General features: G+C 36.4%; 1 protein-coding gene across 2 annotated transcripts; it reads left to right on the top strand.

Moving 5' to 3' along the window:
• The first annotated feature begins 536 nt into the window (after nucleotides 1-536).
• Nucleotides 537-18,178, top strand: LOC129768741 (NF-X1-type zinc finger protein NFXL1). 2 transcript variants are annotated; one of them, XM_055770590.1, is made up of 8 exons: nucleotides 537-1,552; nucleotides 1,613-2,268; nucleotides 2,324-2,603; nucleotides 2,663-3,118; nucleotides 3,180-3,599; nucleotides 17,509-17,559; nucleotides 17,692-17,824; nucleotides 17,888-18,178. In XM_055770590.1, exons 1-5 carry the CDS (start codon nucleotides 674-676, stop codon nucleotides 3,594-3,596), a joined length of 2,688 nt encoding a protein of 895 aa, XP_055626565.1. In that variant the 5' UTR covers nucleotides 537-673; the 3' UTR covers nucleotides 3,597-3,599; nucleotides 17,509-17,559; nucleotides 17,692-17,824; nucleotides 17,888-18,178. The 2 variants fall into 2 exon arrangements, with proteins under 2 accessions (XP_055626565.1, XP_055626564.1); XM_055770589.1 differs by having other exon boundaries at nucleotides 17,509-17,824.
• Nucleotides 18,179-22,464: the final 4,286 nt, after the last annotated feature.

Here is a 22,464-nt window from a genome sequence, read left to right on the forward strand (position 1 = left end):
TATCGCAATATTCACGAAAGAAACTGTTTATTCACTGTTTTTGGGCCTGATTGCGAACGTCACTTCACGGTGAAAACGGAATGAAATGCATACAAATTGCATACAATTCATTTCGTTTTCACCGTGAAGTGACGTTGGTGATCAGGCCCAGTATTTATGAAGCACAGGAAGCAGCTACTCATCATACGTATCATCTTTAGCGAACAAAAACATAAACCAAAACAAACAATTCGAGTGCTCCTCGCTTAACTTTGACATTTGTCGATACCCAATTAGCGAATGATATTCGTTAGTTGGGGAGCAGTCGTCTCCCAATTAGGGAACTTGCACTGTATGTGATTTCCACGAAGAAAAATCGATTTGCATTGACTAGTTGCGTGAAAACACACTAAATTGGACAAACCAAGATCATTTACCCTACATGGTGAGGTACGATTTCGAATTTGAGTCACTCGTCACTGCATTTGTGAACGATTGATTACCCAAAAAAGGAGAACGTGGGATGATAGGTGAATTGATCCTAATTCGAGTTATGTTCTAATGTCAAATGTGCGAACCACGTCAGAGACAAAACAACGAGACGGAACCAAATCCCGGTGAAATGTTATTATCATTGAAACTATTATAAAATAATTCTTTATTTCGCGTGTTTCGTGATAATTCATCACCAACGATGTCACACAGCAATCGTCATAACTCTAAAGCACATGCAACTTCTACCAATCCTTGGAGTCGCAATCAAACCGGTGTTGGAGACGCACAAACTACCCGTCCAAAATCTAAAGGATCCAATCAGAATCAACCAAAACCGGGGGTTAGTGGGGACAGCAATTTGTTGAAAAAATGTGAAGATAAATTTGCTCAAGAACACCACAAGCATTTGGAATCGGCAAAAAAATATATCCAACAGTATGAGTCCAGTGAGGATGAGGATGATGGAAGAAGCTCTTCGCCGAACGAGATTTTAGGAACAGTGTTGAAGAACTATCGGGGCGCTGACGGGGACATCGTCAAGACCCAGGAATATCTACAGAACCTGCTTGAATCCCGCTCGGCCGTCTGCTTGATTTGTATCGGTACGGTTAAACGTTCCGATTCGATTTGGTCCTGCACCAGTTGTTATACGTTTTTCCACCTTCTGTGCATCCAGCGATGGGCGAACGATAGCATCTCACAAAAGCGCATAAGTCACGAACAGCAGGAAGGATATTACAACAATCGGGGTGAGTACATTCCCAAACCGACCCTTTCCGTTCATTGGGACTGTCCGAAGTGTCGTAAGGAGTATGAACCGGTGGATATCCCACGGCACTACGATTGTTTCTGTGGGAAAGAACAAAACCCACAGAATCATTTGTGGCTGATACCGCATTCCTGCGGAGAGACCTGTCGGAAACGGCTGGTGCCAGACTGTGGTCATAAGTGTGTTTTACTTTGTCATCCGGGACCATGTCCGCCGTGTCCCCAGACGATTGCGGTGTCTTGCGAGTGTGGTCAATCGGCTAAGAAAACAATTCGGTGCTCGCAGAGAACTTGGACATGTCTTAAGCCGGTACGTATCCAGAATTGTTTCTGTAGAGTTCTTGATTTCAGATTCTCTTCGTTGTTGCAGTGTAAGCAAAAGCGTAACTGTGGAATTCACGAATGCGGCGAGCTGTGTCACTCTGCGGAAAAGTGCCCGCTGTGTAAAAGTCGAAGCAAACAAAAATGTCTCTGTGGCAATAGATCCAAAGAAGTCAACTGTTCTGAATCTCGCTGGCAGTGCGATAAAATATGTAAGAAAACTTACGCGTGTGGTTTGCACAGTTGTGAGAATACATGTCACGAGGGCGATTGTGGCGAGTGCCCATTGGGATTACCAAGAACTTGTCCATGCGGGAAAACATCCTCCGTTGCTTCCTGTTCCGAGGCAATAGGAACCTGTGGTGACACCTGCCAGAAATTTCTCGAGTGTGGAGTTCATCAGTGCAGTGAACGATGTCATCCGGGCAAGTGTAGTCAGTGCCTGGAATTGGTAAGGAAATCGTGCCGATGTGGATATATGGAGAAAGAGGTCGCATGTCACAAGCAGCTGATATGTGATACAAAGTGTAAAAATATTAGGAGCTGTAGCAAACATCCATGCAACAGGAAGTGCTGCGATGGTGAATGTCCACCATGTGATAAGTTGTGTGGGAAAACGTTAGCTTGTGGCAAACATAAATGTTCGTCTCTCTGTCACCATGGTCCGTGTTATCCGTGCAATCAGAAGGCATCGATTAAATGCAGGTACATGATGAACACTTTTGCGTGATAATTATAAAGCTAATGCGTTAATTAACAGGTGCGCTGGAACTGTGGTTGAGGTCCCTTGTGGACGCGAGAAAAAGATGAATTCACCAAAATGTCGTTTGCCATGTCGGATACACTCTAAGTGTCACCACACCAACCCGCACCATTGCCATCAGGGTGATTGTCCTCCTTGTCAGCGAGTGTGTGGTCTACCGAATGACACCACCAACTGTAAGCATCCGTGCGAGGCTAAATGTCACGATGCGGTGAAGGTTGTGACGAAGGATAAAAATTTCAAGCCTGTCGGTCCATGGGATGTTCCTATGGAAATTGTAAGTAACGTGCAATTTCATTCCAAATTTTCAATGAAATAATATAACTATCGATACAGGTCGAGATCAAAAAGTTGCCCCATCCGCAGTGCGAGGTGAAAGTTCCTGTCACATGCATCGGTGGCCATGAAACAGCCCTTTGGCCATGCTATAACTCCAAGCCGGCCTCATGTGGCCGAGAATGTGGTCGATCTCTGAAGTGTGGTGTTCATAGGTGTCCCATGCAGTGTCACAGGGTAAGAAGACTCGACTCGGCAGAAGAAGATCCAAGGTGTCAGCCATGTAATGCGGGCTGTTTAATATCACGCCCGGCCGGATGTGTTCACCCTTGTAAGCGACCCTGTCATGTCCCGCCTTGTAATCCGTGTCAGGTACCCACTAAGACTTCATGTCACTGTGGTTTGACACAGATATTTTATAAGTGTCACGAGTTTTATGGTGGCGACAAAACGGAGGACGAGTTGATTGTTTTCAGAGAACAATTACTTAGTTGCGGACAGAAGTGTATCAAGAATGTAAGTATAGATGATTTTTTTCCGTTACCATCATTCAACAGACACTTGATATGTTCTGTAGTTCCCATGCGGTCATCGCTGCAATACTACCTGTCACTCCGGGGAGTGTCCCAATCCGGAAGCATGTACCAAAAAGGTTAAAATCACATGTAGCTGCCGCAATCGTAAAATGGAGGTGAGCTGTATCGTAGCTCAAAGTAAAACCAAAACTTTAGAATGTGACGCAAGCTGTGAAAAGTTGAACGAAGTTAAAGTTCGCGAGCTTTCCGATAAAGAACGCCTGCAGAAGGAGCAGGAAGAGGTGGAAAATCAACGGGCTCTCGAGGAGTATGAGAGAAAGCTGGGACGTAAGAAATATCGGGAACGGAAGCGTGTTCAGGTTGAAGAAACAACCGATAGTAGTAAATTGATTTATGCACTTGTCCCATTCGGGATCCTGATGGTCGCCGTAGTGGCGTATTTATTTTTGTCGAAGTAAATGGTATGTAGATTTTGTAAATTTGCTTGATAATTTGATAAACCTTTTACATTATTGACAAGATCTTAGATAAAGAAATTCAGCGCCAAAAATCGGTTCATGTTGGGCATGTTTCTTTTCCAATAGTTGTGGAAGAAAGCCTTATAAGTGTATGATTTCCCGATTTTCTCCCAAAGAGGCGAAGAACCTACACCTCAACATTACAATTGAGTCAACTAAATCTACACCAATTTGTATGCATTTTAAAACCTCCGTTTTCGTTGCTATTATCTTTGTGTGATGCATATTGCCATTGCGGCGGGTTAACTGAAGCAATACCTGAATACAGCTATAGAAAGTGTTTTGGTGATTGATTTATTCGTTGGAAAAAGTGTATTGCTTCAGAAGGGGCCTGTTTTGAGGTCGATAATATAAATTTTGATGAAAAATAATAATATTTTCTTGAAAACACAAATACCCGGTATATATTTCACTAAATGAATTTTCCACATGACTGGTAGCTACGGCATGTACAGCTGGCTTTGCGAAGCGGCATACGAAACGAAAGATTCATGTTCATCACGTGATCTTTCTCCGGGATACTTCTCATCGATCATTCCATATTTGTGAATGTTACATTTTCAGTTTCTGAAAGTGTTCAAATTATAGAATACAAAAAAAACATACATAGATTTTACATTTACCTCTTGAAGATATGCCATCGAATCCGTAACATAATGACTCAACTGAATCAACTCTTGGAATAGATTTTTCCGCCAATATCCCGTTAGCTTTTACCCGGTGCCTGATTTGTGGCTAAGGAACGGCCGCACGTTGACTCTTTTACGATCAGGTATCCCGTTTTTCAATGAATTTGGATTAGCTGATTTTTCATATAACACAAGCTGACCCGGCGAACTTCGTCCCGCCCAATAATTGATTTTTTGATATGGAAACTTTAATACATTCACGTTTTGACGTAGAACTACGTCTTTCAGGAAGAAGGGTGCCAAATCAGAATACAGGTCACGTTTTTATGAAATAAAGTTAACGTTAATAACTACTTTCACTGTGAACAAATTCTCATGATTTGCATACCAATCGAATCGGAAATTCTCTAAGATTTGTTTGATATGCTATACATTACAATTCGCTAATCTCTAAACGGTTTCAATTCAGAAAAACTGGAAGAACCTTTTTCCCATACATTTATTCTGCGGATTGGTGTGTTAATCCTACCCATATTTCGAATGCTTATAACTCTAACATTTCTTAACCGATCGGAAAGATGTTTGCATCAATTGATAGGAAATACGCGTCTATCGCAATAAATAAAATATTATTTTCCATGAGATGAACAATTGAATAACTGTAAAATGTCAAGCGTTATTTAAACGCCTTAACTGTCAAGTTTTGATTGGCCCGATTTATGGTTTCCCCAACACAGACTTCAAAAACGATGTACCTGAGGAAATACGCTCTGCGAATATACATGCAAGTCGGGGGTATTTTTGTTTCCACCCAAGACGGGTCTATGTTACTAGGTGAGGCCGTTTCGTCACTAAGTTGGTTAGGGGAGCGTTATATGAAAACAGCACGGAAGAAAGTAGAAGGGGAATTATTTGCTTGTAGCGTGAAAGAGACAGACTGATCACGAGCGAGCTTCGGCAATAGCGTATTGTGTTTTGTTTACAAACAAAACACAGTAGACTTCCAAAATGGCTGAAGAGTGGTTTTAGCAAGTTGGGCCACCTTAGTATATACTTCTAGGCGCCTTGGTTTCCACCAAGCTGTGTTTCCTTAACACAGACTTCTAAATCAATGTGCCTGGGGGAATCCGCTTTGTAAAAAGATGTAAGTCGGGGGTATTTTTTGCCCACTGAGTTGTGTTTCCCTAACACGAACTTCAGAATTAATATACTTGCAAATATACATGCAAGTCGGGGGTATTTTTTGGTGTTAAGTAGAGATGTCTAAATTTTTCGTTTATTCGATTATCGATTAATCGTGGGGCCAAATAATCGATTCATTCGAATAATTGTCTTTCAGAATTCGATTAATCGAGCGAATATTTATTTCTTGTAATCGAGATGAACAGACATTTATAAAAAAAAATTATGCAGAATTTGCAGAATAGTAGTTTTTGAATGGTAATTCAGTAGATTGATAAATTTACCATTTCGTGATTTTTTTGCGGGCGATTGAAAAAAGAGCACATCATGCAAATGATGCAAAATATTTTAATTGCACCAACATACAATTTTTTGTGTTCAAAACTACCTGTTCTTCGAATGTTGTTGAAATAGCAGATTTATTTGAAAATTTCTACTTGGTCCCTATAACTACTAGTTCAAAAGAAGTATTTTTGTAGAATCATTGACCACTAGTATTTTCCTTGGCACTCTGAATTTGAATACTACCACTTTAGTACGGGATCACATCCTTCTATTCCGCTATTTACTCCTGCAGACGCTGAATTCTTCTCCCCAGTCTCCTCCACCATCAGGGAATTATTTTTATGCTTCAACCGTAAGTGGTTTAGCATAATCGATGAATTTCGACAAACAAAGTTTAAATTTTGCACTGTATTTTTTGAAAAAAATTGTTTCCTTTTTCATTAATCGCGATTACTGTGATAATTATTCGATGTATTCATATTTTGATTTTTCATTATTCGATACAAAATTACTCGGATAAAATTGCAGATATTCGATTATTTGAATTAATCGAACGATTAACCGACGTCTCTAGTGTTGAGTACTTTTGCACTCGCTTGTCGTTGTGCAGACCGGAATATATTTCCCTAAAACGTACTTTTAAACTGAGAAGCCAGGGAAAATCGTCATTTCAGATACTAGAGGTGAATGAACTTTCGCGGTTTGAGAACCGTTTGATCGTTTGACAATTTTTCCGTTCACATATTTTGGTGTCCCGGGCATCATGTCAAACGTAAAAGGATTTCATCAAATTTATTTGTAACGAAGAACATAATCTATTAGAAAAATTTCCATGCATTCTAAAATAATATTCGAAGTGGTAAACAAGTGGATTGCATAATATAATTGTGTAGTTCTACGTCGAAAATATGCGGTCGTGTCCTAGATACAACTCCTTACAATTTTTTTACTAAGCTAACGTTCGTGGGTCCATTCGCAGAACTTTTCATTGATTGATTTCCGTTTGTCTGTTTGCAATTTCTATGAATTTCCTAGTACTTCAACCAAAGCTCGTTATTATTATATTAAACTACTAGCTGACGCGGGAAACGTTGTTCTGCCTAATAAATTATCTCAACAATAACTAATATATTATAAGTATGTTTGAATGGTTTTACGTTTTTGATCCATTCGTGATTCCATCAATTCCAAATGAAATCGTTCTAAAAATGCCTATTTTAAAAACTTGTATCTTTGATTCCAATGAAAGTGTGTATTCCGTTTGGGTTAGAGGATATATGAGTTTTCCACAGCAATTGGGATTTTTTTGACTCAAGCGTAACTTTTGAAAAGGGCGTATCGATTTAAGTAAGAGAAATCTTTGATAATTTATATCTCAAAAACTATGAGTCGTACCATAATAGTGTCTTAGAAAGAGTTATAGAGTATTGATGGTTGAATATGAAAAAAAGGTACACTGAGAAAAAAAAATAGTACTCTTTTTTTTATAAACAAAATAAAAATTCAATTTGCAATATCCACAATACATATTTTTTTAATTTTTTTATACAAAATAGAAGTCATGCAGAAAATTTAGAAAATGGGCCCAAGAGGGTAAAACTATTTATGACGAACTTTGTGCAACATTGAATTTTTAGGAATTTTCGCAACTTCGAGTTTTTGTATGTTAACAATCATTTTTAGCCACAAATTATGAATCCTGATGTAATTTAAAACAAAGAAGGTTATTATCAATCTCCTTCTAAATGTAGCCTTTCTCGTGATATTGAAAAAAATATTTCTAATTTATTGTCTTTTTTATAGTAAATAATTCCTTTTAATATGTTTATCGTGTTATATCGTAATGTTCATGAAATTTTATGAATTTGCTTATAATTTCCAACAACTTTTCCATATACATCATCATGGTTTATTTTTTTTTGACTCAAGCGTAACTTTTGAAAAGGGCGTATCGATTTGAGTAAGAGAAATCTTTGATAATTTATATCTCAAAAAATATGAGTCGTACCGAAATAGAGTGTTAGAAACAGTTATAGAGTATTGTTGGCTTAATTTGGAAAAAATATACACTGAGAATAAAAATTAGTATTCTTTTTTTTATTTACAAAATAAAATTTTAATTTGCGATATCAAAAAATATTTTTTAAATATTTTTTTCAATTTTTTCATATAAAATAGAAGTCATGTAGAAAATTTAAAAAATGGGCCCAAGATGGTAAAACTATTTTTGACGAACTTTGTGGAACATCGAATTTTCAGGAATTTTCGAAACTTCGAGTTTTTGTATGTTAGCAGTCATTTTTAATCACAAATTATGAATCCTGATGTTATTTAAAACAAAAAAGGTTATTATCAATCTCCTTCTAAATGTACCCATTCTCGGGATATTTAAAAAAATATTTGTAATTTATTGTCTTCTTAATAGTAAATAGGCCCTTTAAATATGTTTGTCGTGTTATACCATCATATTCATGAGATTTTATGAATTCGCTTATAATTTCCAAATACATCGAAAATTATAACTTTTCCAAATACATCGTTATGGTAAAGACATATGTTTAGGAGTTACGTCACGAAACATTCGAAGACATGTGGGTGTTAATACAAAACGTAGCGAAACTAAAAAATATTTTTTATCTTAATACAAACTTCAATCAATCAAAAAATGGGAAATTATAAGAAAATTCATAAAATTTCATGAACATGACGGTATAACACGACAAACATACAAATGAAGCATAAATTGCTGCATAACTCAAGAACGAATCAAGAAAATAGAACTAAATTTGGCATGTGAAGGTTTTAGGAGATAATAAATGTTTCTAAGGTGGTTCGACACTCCTCCCCCTCTCTACAGAAGGGGGGGGGGTCTGAATAACTCGAGAACTAATCAAGCAAATGGAATCAAATTTGACATATAGAGGTTTTAGAGTTTGATAAACGTTTCTATAATGGTTCGACACTCCTCCCCCCTCTCCAAGGGTAGGCTGCCATACAATTGAAACACAAATGTTTGCGCTAACGAAATTGATTTTCGTTCGAAAATGGAAATGGATTTTAATGTGATAAAACGCACTCTTATATCGTCTTCTATCTGTATAAATATGAATGCATCGCCGAATGTGTTGATAAGAGCAAAACTCGAGAGAGGAATTGTCTGATTTAGGGGTGTCTTTATCGTATCATATTTTCGGTATCAAACATTTATTCCATGTAACGGAGAAACATTTTATTTGCAAGTCGTTGAAAAATTTTGAACGAGAGTTGTGTCTGAAAATAATCTGATATTAGAATGACGAGTTTTGGTAGAAGTACTAGGAATTTCATAGTAAAAGGTAATTTTTTTTCAATCAATGAACAATTCTGCGATTGGACCCATGCGCAGCGCTTAGTAAGGAAACATGGATGTGATAACGAAAAATAAATTTTGGGCGGGACGAAGTGTGCCGGGTCAGCTAGTTCACTATAAAAAGATTATAAATTAGAAATATTTTTTTAAATATCTCGAGAATGGTTGCGGAGATTGATAATAACCTTTTTTGTTTTAAATCACATCAGAATTCATAATTTGTGGCTAAGAATTCAAATATTCGAAGTTTCGAAAATTCCTAAAAATTCGAAGTTTCGAAAATTCCTAAAAATTCGATATACTACAAATTTCGTCAAAAATAGTTTTACCATCTTGGACCCATTTTTTAAATTTACTACATGGCTTCTATTTTATATGAAAAAAATACATATTTTTTGATATCGCAAATTAAAATTATATTTTGTAAATAAAAAAAAGAGTACTAATTTTTCTTCTCAGTGTATATTTTCTTTGAATTAAGCCAACAATACTCTATAACTCTTTCTAACACACTATTTCGGTACGACTCATATTTTTTGAGATATAAATTATCAAAGATTTCTCTTACTCAAATCGATACGCCCTTTTCAAAAGTTACGCTTGAGTCAAAAAATGAACCATGATGATGTATTTGGAAAAGTTGTTGGAAATTATAAGCAAATTCATAAAATTTCATGAACATGACGATATAACACGACAAACATATTAAAAAGAATTATTTATTACAAAAAAGGCAATAAATTAGAAATATTTTTTTAAATATTTCGAGAATGGCTACATTTAGAAGGAAATTGATAATAACCTTTTTTGCTTTAAATCACATCAGGATTCATAATTTGTGGCTAAAAATGATTGTTAACATACAAAAATTTGAAGTTTCGAAAATTCCTAAAAATTCGATGTTCCACAAAGTTCGTCAAAAATAGTTTTACCATCTTGGGCCCATTTTTTAAATTTTCTGCATGACTTCTATTTTGTATGAAAAAATAAAAAAAAATAATTAAAAAATATGTATTTTGGATATTGCAAATTGAATTTTTATTTTGTAAATAAAAAAAGAGTACTATTTTTTTCTCAGTGTAAATTTTTTTCATATTCAACCATCAATACTCTATAACTCTTTCTAAGACACTATTATGGTACGACTCATAGTTTTTGAGATATAAATTATCAAAGATTTCTATTACTTAAATCGATACGCCCTTTTCAAAAGTTACGCTTGAGTCAAAAAAATCCCAATTGTTGTGGAAAACTCATATATCCTCTAACCCAAACGGAATACACACTTTCATTGGAATCAAAAATACTCATGTTTTGTCATTTGTCGATTTCATTTGGAATTACTCATTCCTGATGTGTTTGATGTAAAGTGTTAATATGAAAATAAGTGAAAAATTAATAATGGTAATAAGTAAAATGTGAAGTGAAAGAAAGTAATATAGTTTTGTCTTAAACTAGAAAATGAAATAAAGAAAATCAATATTAATTTTGTTCAATTACGGTCTCGTTAGTGAAAAGTTTTCTGAATTGACAGCCAAATTCATGACTGTGGAGTCCCGTTCATGAATTGTGAAACCAACGATATGACAGACAACTTCATTGGTGCTGATATACCGGCTAATTTGTTGGCGCATTATTTCGTCGTTGTAATTCAATCGAGAAGTAGTCACATCGATATTCTGTATTTGAAACACAGTCATATTGCTTCCCCTATTCACGGACTTTTATTTGTATTTACTGCTTTTCGCCGAACAGCGGAACTCAACATTAATATGAACATTGAATGTTTCGCACAGCTGAGGCGAATATGGGACTACCAAACGATTTCCAATCCGTCAACGCCTGCGTTATTGATATTTGTCAATGGTTATCCGTTTCTTTGGTTTTATGTTGGATATCCCCCTACCCTTGTGATCGTGTTTCTCATCTGCAACGCATGGCGGTAATGAACATGTTCGTGGGAACAATATCAAACACTAACCCATATTCTGGAATCCGTCTGAAAGCCGATTTTTACCCACTTGCAGAAAATGTGTTACTGTGTTACATACAAAACATATTTGAAAGGGTATAGTTAATTTCCATCAATATTTTTCGTTTTAAAAGCGTGTTTATTACACCCCAAAATCCGTTTATATTTATACAGAAAAAGAACACGAAGCTCACTGTCGTCTATGTGAAATTGCCATGCATTATCACATAATCGCAACGTGATTGGACTTGAGACGAACGGATTACAGAATGAAAAATGCGATCCGTTCGAATTATTCTGACTCGATCGTATTTCAGTTGATCAGTAGACGGATGTGGAATTACCGAGGCAATCACACTATTATATTATACGAGGGTCACTATTTATATTTCGGGAATTGGCAACACTGATGTCATGTGAGTCCATCTGACGGTTCCATCGTAAAGTTTGACATTTTTGACGATATACGTACTCAGAACATTTTGTCATACGGACGCTATTTGTTTATTTTATATTTAGTTGAAAGTTTGGTCTCGGCAAAAAAATGGAACTGAATCGTGAACATTTTCGTGCGATGATTTTTTACGACTTTCGACGTGGATTATCACAAGAGTGCGTCAATCAACTTAATTTGACTTTTGGCGATGAAGCTCCATCAAAAACCACTGTGTATCGCTGGTATAGTGAATTCAATCGTGGTCGTAGTTCGCTGTCCGACGAGTTTCGTGAAGGTCGTCCAAAATCGATTGTAGTGCCAGGCATCCCTAAGCATTAGTTCCACCAGCATATATGCGATTTTACATGAACACTTAGTTGTGCGAAAATTATGTTCACGTTGGATCCCACATAATTTGACAATCGCTCAAAAAAAGGCTCGTGTCGATTGGAATAAATGCTTTGAAAAATGGTTTAAGTGCATGCAAAAGTGTATCGATCATCGTGGCGAGTACTTTGAAAAACAATAAAAATATATTCGCAGCTTAACTATTTGTTTTTGTTCCTATTCCCGAAATATAAATAGTGACCCTCGTATTACACTATTTGCATAACAATGCATTGCGTTTTAGCCTGGAAATAGCAAAGGCTATGTCGGCGTTGCTATTGATAGATTCTCGCATGTGAATTTATTCGTCCTCATGCTGCTTCTGTCGATTGTGTCGTAGGAGTCGCAGTCGTTCGCCCCCTACCTTCGTGTACATGCCGACAATGAATTGTTGGCACCAGGGCGCGGCATAGTCATAGTTAACTGAGGATAGTCGGCTGACTAACCGACTGACTATATCCATAGTCAGTCGGTAAATGACTTTTGGCTCTTCACGCAGTTTCTCCGCCAAAACGACTGAACAGTCAGTCGGGCGTTAGTCGCTATCTCCCTCTACCGACTCGACTATATCATTCCATTCTTCCCAGTCAAATTGTCCTCATTGTATTTTGAAGTGACTTCTCCCAAAACAAATTCGTTCCTCTTTCTATCTCCCATGCACGTTTGCATGCATCGATGTTTGAGTTCACAGTGGTTTGACAAACGCTACAGGTGAGCTTTATTTTATTGTAGCGTACACGAAAACTACTCACACGTATAAAATAGCGTGCAGTGTGTGTGCGCTATTTTGCCTAATACTAACTAATACTTATGCGAGTACCTGTATAGCATACTTGATAAATGTCTAAGTTGGTTTGAGCTCACGATGGGTAGAAAAAAAAACCGTCCATTGATGGGGTAACTACTTTTTTGCATCAGGAATCAAGTTTTCGTTCCTCTTTATATGGACGTAGGTACGCGTGTACAAAATTAGTATCAGGGGGAAATGGAAATGTGGATTTAAATCAGTTGGATGAAGAGGCAGATTTGTATTCATTAGTCGAGTCAGTTAACATAACCACTGACTGGACTAGTTCACCAGTCATCCTCGCTAGTCAGCGCTAGTCAAGTCATTTTTTGTTGGCGGCGACTGCCGAAGCAGTTCTAGTCGAAGCGGAGCTATTGGGAGTAGAGTCGGTCCTCATTTTTCACCTTCGAATATTTCGGGCCCTGGTTGGCACAGCTCACGATATCGTAGAATGAAGATGCCATAGCTGCGTTGAATCATCGTTCGATAATAAAAATCCATTGAGATCTCTTGTAAGGCGTCGTACACAAATTACGTAATGCGAGAGGGGGAGGGTTTTCAAGGTTGCGTTCCTTTTTGTGTATTAGAGATAGGAAATTGCGTTACGTAGGGGGAGCGGGTCTAAAATCCGGATTTTCTGCGTTACGTAATTTGTGCACGACGCCTAACTACATATTCATAAATATTGATTCGAATCATTGAATCAATACACGTGTTCTCCAGCTGATAATTTAGAATAATTATCTTTTTTTCTCTCTATTATAGTGACTTTCAAACGCATTTCGGCTGGTTCGTTACTTTTAATTCCATTTTTGGAAGAATGTCGGAAGTGAGAATTGAACTCGTGATCTCTGCGTGAGAGGTATGGATGTTACCACTACGCCAGATCGCCTCAAGAATTATTAGCTATTGAAGACAATAGCGTGATTAACATTTCGCTATCCGAGCATGTGAAGGATTTCAATAATTCATTGTGCATATTCGATAAGGTTTCCGGTGCCACGTCGATGCTCCTAGCTTTATACGAATTGATGATCCTTCCGCATGTGTGGGTGAAAGTTTGATGAAGCGTACGTAGCGCCATTTGTGAAAATGTCCACGATTGTCCATGGTGTGGGGGGTATGGGGTACAGCCAATGTCCACGTGGATACGTGAAATAAATGTTTGAGAAAAAAACAATCACATCTATATTTAAAAATCAACGAATTCTATTTTCATTTTCAAGAACTTTCAAACTTTCCTTCATGTTTGTTCTGTATATTTAACAATAAAAAGGTTGAGCTGTCTGATGTTTTTTTTTCAAATACTTGTCAGTGTGAACATAATGGCAGAATTCGTGGTTTTTGAGGATGCTTAAAATGAAATTGCTACGGAAGTAAATATTGGGTTGGGGAAAAAGAAATGTCGTATTTCTGATCGAAATTTGACGCTTTATTTAGCATACTTAAAATTATCCAATTTAAGTCAAATATGCGCCGTTTTGTTCGCAAACTTGTTGCCATTTAGAAGGCAACTTCATTATCCCCCCTTTATAAAACCCCCCTTCTTATTTGCAAAAAAAACTCAGACAGCCAGTTTTCGCAAGCCTCATTTGAGTCCAAGAGCGTTTTGCATGGACCGGAAGAGATGATAATCACTTGGAGCCAGGTCCGGACTATACGGTGGGTGCAATAGGACATCCCATCCGAGCTCCCGTAGCTTCTGGCGGGTCATCAAAGATGAGTGAGGCCGAGCGTTGTCCTGGTGGAAAACAACACCATTCCTATTGATCATTTCTAGCCGCTTCTGGTCAATCGCCTGCTTCAATCCGTCAAGCTGCTCACAGTAGAGAACCAAGTTGAGAGTCTGGCCATAGTTGAACAGCTCATAGTGGATGATTCCCTTCCAATCCCACCAAACACACAGCAAAACCTTCCTGGCCGTCAATCCGGGCTTGGCGATGGTTTGGGTCGGCTCACCGCGCTTCGACCACGACTTTTTTCGCTTTAGGTTTTCGTACGTGATCCACTTTTCATCACCAGTCACCATCTTCTTCAAAAATGGGTCGAGTTCGTTCCGTTTCAGCAGTGCATCGCAGGCGTTGATTCGGTCTAAAAGATTATTTTGCTGTTTTTTTGGAATCCAATCTTCTGCAAATGGTTCCAAACGGTTTTATGGTCTATACCCAGTTCCTGGCCAATCGAGCGAGTGCTCACATGCCGGTCTACTTGGATGATTTCAACGATTTTATCGGTTTCCACGACGATTAGCCTACCAGTACGGGGTTTATCGTCGACAGCCACTATACCAGAACGAAATCGATCAAACCAACGCTGTGCTGTGTGAATCGTTACAGTATCGGGTCCATAAACTACACGAATTTTTTCGGCCGCCAGTTTTACCTTGCAGGTAGTAAAAACGTAAAATATGGCGAATTTCTTGCTTGGTGGACTCCATCTTTGACGCGCTATAACTTGAGACTGAAAAGGACAATCACAACACTATCGAAACGACACTTGTAGCACAGATTGTCGTATTTAAATAGCCGTATAGTATGACCCGATGCGATAAGTACAACACAAGATATGTTTAAGTGTTGCCATATATTGACAATGTGCGACATTTCTTTTCCCCCAACCCAATATCTAGCAATTTGGTGTCAGAGAACTATAATCACAAAGCAGTTCGTGAAGATTTATCAGGTTGATCAAGAACTTCTCGATAAGTTATCAAATGTCCTATGCACAGTGTTAGAAAGAAAAAAGAAAACAGCATTACGCAGAATACTTTTTCATGATTTTGTTTTCGAAAATGAACGTATTTTTACAATGGAAAGGATGTAAACAAGCCATTGTTTGTATTCATTTTCAAATTCATATAAAATTCCAATTAATTTTTTCATCCACTGTTGTGCATAGATGTTCAATGGAGTTGGGGTCTTGAGACTGGGATGTCCACTCAAGCATTTTAATCTTTTTGGACTGGAAATAGCGTTTCTTAACCCTAGAGGCGTCCTTGGGATTGTCCTGTTGGAAAATATAGCCTTTAATATTCATTTTCCTGGGTGACGGCTTTAACTCTCCTCCAAGACATTGACGTTGGACTCAGCAGTCTTCTTTGCATCTATCTTGACGAGATTGTGCACCCCATTCCAAGTAAACAGCCCCACACACGCAGTGATCCTCCACTTGCTTGCTGTTGCTTGAGTAGGCTGGATAGCTCAGACTTCAATCTGTCATTTCTTTGTGTCTTATGGCCTCAAACTTACTCTAATCGGTCCAAACAATCTTCTTCCAAAAGTCAGTTTTTTTCATTCCAAAATAAAACATGCAAAATACATACTCTAGTTGCAAATCATGACTATGTACCAAAATTGTATAAAAATGCCAAAATAATGATCTTTAAATAGATACACAGTTGCATGTTAACCCTTTGCGGTCGTATTCAATTCGGATATGGGTGCCATACTGGTTGAAATTATTTTTCCTTGAAAGAGCAGTGATGCATAATTTGTATGACGATGAAAGACAAACAAGATTTTTTCAATTCGTTGTGAACTTTAGATGCGTGACGTGGATGTTGAGTGTGAATCGCACTTTATTCCATGTACAGTAGAATCCCGATTATCGATGCGGATTATTCACGACAGCGAGTTCCATAGTAAATCTAAGGACCTTCCCAGAATGAGTCAGTGAATGATTGGCTAATGCTCTTTTTTTGGCCGTGGCTTTTACATTATTTGGCCACTGGTGTACACGTAGTTATAGATCAATAGTTTAATGATTTCTGTATTTAAAAAACATAGTTTTCATGCTGAAACATCTTTTTTCGTGTTTACACCTTTTTTAGTTCTTTTTGCGTTATCCGCAATTTTCGTTATCCGTGTTGAGCTTGCCGGACTATTCCGCGGATAATCGAGGTTCTACTGTATTCATATTTTTTTTGCATTATTCGATATAAAATTACCCTATTATAATAGCAGATTTTCGATTATTCGATTCAATCGAATGATTATCCGACATCTCTACTGCCACTAGAAATATTCCGGCTAGCGATATTTTCAGACGGTGTCGTGATAGACGTTGTATTGAGAAATAGCCTTTAGAACAAGCGTTCGCTGTTCATTTCTTTCGTATAATCGCAAAACAAAAAGTCAACAACACTGCGCTTTTTGATATCAAGTAATATTTGGAATGATTTTTTTTTGTCGATTCAGTAAAACCGGGCCCCGGCTGATCCGTGAGTCAAGATTATTGTGCGATTCACATAGAACGTTACGGAGAAGAACGTCTACGTTCCGTCAACGTCTCCACCAATTCACACATGCAGTCAATGCTTCCACCAGCACCGTCACGTCAAATGTCAAACGAATTATTTATGTAATGTTATTCATGGTGTAGGCGCCACCTACAACAATTTTAAATTGCAACGCCCTCTTTCAAATCAGCATGCCTACACTGGAGAAATAGTTTAGTAAAAGCAGCTACCAAATCTTTAGTAGCAAAAACATTGGTAAAATATACACATTTTTTGTAAATATTACTAAAATTGCGTAAAAAAGATGTCAGACGCAATGAATGTTCCTACCAGGAATTCGTATATTTTACTTCATACCATTAGTAAGTTTGTTTTTATCGTCATACCTAACAACTGTGATGTGCGCACTTTGTCTTTTGTCTTTTGGAGACGAAGCGATTCGGAGGTAAGCACTTTGTTTTTATTGAATTCAATTATGTATTCATCTCCCCCGAGAATTTGTTTTCATCTTTTCGGCGGGAAAAATATCACAAGAAATTTCGATCCATATTAACATAATTGACCTAATACCATTTTTTTCTTTTTTAGTTTGCCTTAAAATTATATGCAGTTCAATCATTCATCATAAACAAATCGGAGATAAGTATTCATTTTTTTACATCATTACATTAGTCACCTCGGTCGGGAAACTATTTTCATATTCCCGCCAAGGATAAACATCAGTTATATTCTATACATTACAACACTATTGACCTTTTTCCTTGTCTTTACAGCTGGCATGATCCCAGACTCGTAATACTTGTTTACCAAAAACCATCCATGCTATGGGATTGAAGGTAACGGCGAGTTTGTCGCTAAGATTGGAATCTTTCTTCAACACATCATCGACCGTAAAAAACTTAAGGTGAACATACATAATTTATTGCATATTTAATATCATTAACATATGTATTTCTTTTCTTCATAGGGACACGAGAGAACAAAATACGGATGAAACGTGCTAATTCTACCGTCAGTCTGCTAATCAGCTAATGCAAATCAGAGCGATGCAGCAGGAAGAGGAACGGGAACTTGCTTTGGAAATGCTCATCAAATTGAGGTGGTTGAGGCTGCGATTAAAATTTGCCTCTTGTACGCAGTTGTTAGAATGATTCCAACGAGAATTATTGATGTTGTTTATAGAATAAGTTATTAGTATAATGTATTCTAAGTATGTAGAATTAAACGCAATCAAATACAATTTTTAAATTAAAAATAATTATTAAAAATTTTGTCATTATCCTTGATGATTACCTCTCACAAATATGAAGCAAAATTTTCACTGTTATTGCACCAATGTTGGACCAACAATTTGTAGTTTGTTTGACATATGCGCCTACCATTCTTTTTTTGTAACATGTACCAATGATTAGTAGGGTAGAAAATGACTAGAGAATTGGTAACATGTACCAAAAAATTCGTCATATTTACTAAATTTTCCTCTCAGTGTAGAATCAGTTCTAAATTTTGAAAAATTCAATGAAAATCATTGAATTCAATTATTTAACTACTTAAACCCCGTAGTCCGACCCTTATTCAACAATAATAATAAATAGAATATTTCTCTCAGCTATTCGCGAATTTTCACTCCGAAATTTGGAGCTAAGAGATATGTTGGCATAAAAAGTACAGTAAGTTACTTATCATGCGATATGCTGAGGCACCATTCAGTGTCGCATTGGAGTCGATTTTGACCAGTAATTAGACATTCGCAACTGGTGGTGACTTTCAATGTGGGGCCATAATTTGGGCTCCGAACTCAATGTTTACAAAAATGTCCAATAACAGGTAAAAATTTCCAATTAAACGTATTACATCACAGATCTGTTCAATTAGCTTAATGTCGAATTAGATATAAATTACTGTACAACCAAATCAAAACAAAAGCCGAGACACAAAGCCCAGACAAAAACCAAACGAGCCGTCCGTCTCCGTCAATCTTTCTTTTCTACCTAAGTGGTGCGGACTCAATTCACTTCATTTTCAAGCAAAATAATGCATGCTTTCAAGCGATTTCTTGCAATAAATTGTCAGACCACCAGAGATGCCAGATTTACAAATATGTTTGTAAATTTACAGACATATCTGTAAAACACTTTATTTTTTGTTGTAGACTTTTTGGGTATAACAATATTTCATAGGTTTTTAAAAATAAGAGGCTCTATTCATCACATCAAAGACATTTGACTCACCATACGACATTTTTGTATAGTTTTAATACAGAAAAGTTTTTTAAATTTTTTATTAATTCGTTTATTTTTACAGGCACAGTTACATAAGTTCAAAGGAGCTGAATTCTTAACTAAACATATTAACTATATCTATATATCTATGAACAATTTTCCTTAATTCTATTGTTTATAAGGTAGAAAACCGATTACTCGCGGTAGACTCGAGTTTAGAAGGGTGACATATTTTTATCAGGAATAGGATGGGATATAAGGATATGTTGGTAATGTTCACACTCCCACTCTCACTCACACTCATCACACTCAATTCTTAAACCTATTTTATAACTACTATGTATTTACATTTCAACTAAATACAGAAAAGTTATTATATTTAGTTTAGATTAATACACATGACGTTAGACCAGCGATACTCAACCTGCGACCCGGCAGACTTTCTGGTTGGCCCATCTGGTGTATATGAAGTTTGGAACTCATACACATAAGTACTTTTGCCCTGACATCATTGCAGACGAAAGAGAGGATACGATTATTCACAATTAATGAAAAATTGCTTCCTCTGCAGGTAGGGAAAAATCTTGAACGAAAATTGTCTCTGATAATTATGTTCTGTTCTGGATAAGATTGTTTTGCTGAAATTCAAGGAGATTTATAGAAATATAGTTAAGTTAGGTACAGGACTATGTCTTCTAAGTATTTAAACAACATCGAATAACAATTTTTATTCTATTTTCAACAACTTGCATTTGCTTTCGGGTCTGCTTATGACGAAATATGGATTACTGTTCGATACTGTTACCACAGACATGGTTCATGGCCGTGTGGTGATCTAAAGCATGTATAGCTTTTCATGGCGGATGGAAAATATACACTGCATTTTCTTATAAATTTCACCAACGACAAGACCGCAAGCCTTGGTGGATGTCCAACATATCAACGAAGAAATACTGATTTTTATAAAAATTAACAACGCGTATGTATGTGTATGTATGTATGTGTAGATCGTTGAAACATTTAAACACACTTACAACACATAAGTTATTTTTTATTTTACAATTAACATATAGTGGTTCTCAGATTTTCGTCAAAAGTGGTAATTTTGTTTTTTATCGCAAAACATTAGACCCGTATTTTTTTATTTTTTCAGTAGAATGCCCATTCCCATTATAGTGTGGTCCGAAAAATCATTTTTTCCGCTTTTTCCCAAAAATGACAAATGAATATTAATAACTTTTGAATCACTGAACCGGTTTTTATAATCGACATATAAAATTGAAACTAATGACCTGCCCTTTCTTTAAAAAATACTTAACTTGCGAAAAAAATAATTTTATTTTAGTAATTATTGATTGCAGTTAAAATATTGAATTTCAGAATTACATTGTAATTAGCACTATAAGCCGTGGAATTTACGCCATACCACTTCCAGAAAACATTTATACACCAAATTTGTAAGATAAAACCTAAGGCCTAAAAATTATTTGAATTAACTAAATATACGTATTATTGTAGCTTAAAGTTTCACATACTAAAACGTGGTGCTCAATTAGAGTTGGTGACCCTAACCCAACATTTCTTTAAGAAATTTGGTGTATAAATGTTTTCTGGAAGTGGTATGGCGTAAATTCCACGGCTTATAGTGCTAATTACAATGTAATTAATAGCTAGGATGTAAGTATAATATCTAGTCCTGTACAGCAGAGTATAGATTTAGTTAGATTTAAGATTTTATAATAAATTTGATCACAAGCCACGACTCAACAATGCCTATTGATCTACACAATGCTCCATTCTTTTATGACCCAGTAGCGTTACATGGCATTCTTCTATCGCCATGTCACTTGTTGACAGCTGACGCCACGTCGTAGCGTGAGGCGTTGCTGCGATGAGGGGTCTCGTCGTAACAGCAGTGGTTTTTTTTATGACTTTGGACTAGAGGGCGCTATATTTTTTTATATTTTTTCTTGAAAGCTGTGATTTTTTACATAACATATCTCGATATCAGAGATGCTATTTTTTCGTTTTTTAGATATGATTTGAAAAATCATTTTCCCCTTTTGTCCAAATATAACTTTCTTCCAAAAATCATAACATTTGAATTACTGAACCGATTTAGATGATCGATATATTACATTGAAGCCAATAAGCAAAATTTGAAAAAAATGTCACACTTGCAGGAAGATTGGATTCTAGTCGCATAGGTCTAGTTTAGTCACATAGGAATATTGATCGAAGACTTAAAACATGTTAAATTTACAAAATTATAGTTTAAAAACGATAATTATAGCATCTCTGATATCGAGATATGTTAGGTAAATAATCCTCAGCTTTCCATAAGAAATATACAAAAATATAGCGCTCCTATCTTTAACCGAGAAAACTATGAAAAACTAACTCAATCAATAATTACAAAAACAAATTTCATTTTTTTTCGCAAAAGTAATATGTTTTTTTAAAGAAAAATAACTCGTAAGCTTCAATTTGATATGTCGATGATATGAATCGGTCCAATAGTTCAAAAGTTATGACTTTTTGTAGTGGGAAAAATGGGGAAAATTGGTTTTTCGAACCATCGATTAGTTTTGAAAAATCATACACCCATACCTCGCTTTACGGCCTAGATACGTTCCATGAAACTTGGCCGCAAAGCGAAAAGCCGTATAAAAAATCAGTTGTGTTTCGACGTCGAAAATTGTTTTTTTGCCGTTATAGCGAAACATTTTAGACCGCAAAACGAAAACATGCCTTAGTTGAAGAGGGCCGTTATAGTGAAAAGCCGTATGAAGAGCGGCCGTGTAGCGAGGTATGAGTGTATTTCAAAAACGAAAAAAAATAGCATCTCTGATATCGAGATATTTTATGAAAAAAATTCTCAGCTTTCATGAAAAAATATTTAAAAATATAGCTCCCCCTAGTCTAAACCCATGAAAACATTAAAAAACGACTACAATCAATAATTACGAAAATAGGATCCATATTCTCTGCAATTTCAATGTTTTTCGATTAAAGTTCATTGGCTTCAATTTGATATGTCGATCATCTGAATCGGTTAAGTGGTTCGAAAGTTATAAATTTTTGAAAAAAGTCATTTTGGGAAAAAGTGAAAAGGAATTGATTTTTTGGATCACCCAAAAATGGAAATGGGCACCCTAATGAAAAAATCAAAAATACGAGTCTAATGTTTTGCGATAAAGAACAAAATAACAAAATTACCACTTTTGACGAAGATCTGAGAACCACTATAATGGTTTGGCATGGAAAGACATTTCTATAGATCTGCACACTTTTACAGACTTTTTCACATTTTTTATAAACA

Source organism: Toxorhynchites rutilus, chromosome 2 (genome assembly GCF_029784135.1).
Source record: "Toxorhynchites rutilus septentrionalis strain SRP chromosome 2, ASM2978413v1, whole genome shotgun sequence".
In the NCBI taxonomy this organism is placed as follows: domain Eukaryota; kingdom Metazoa; phylum Arthropoda; class Insecta; order Diptera; family Culicidae; genus Toxorhynchites; species Toxorhynchites rutilus.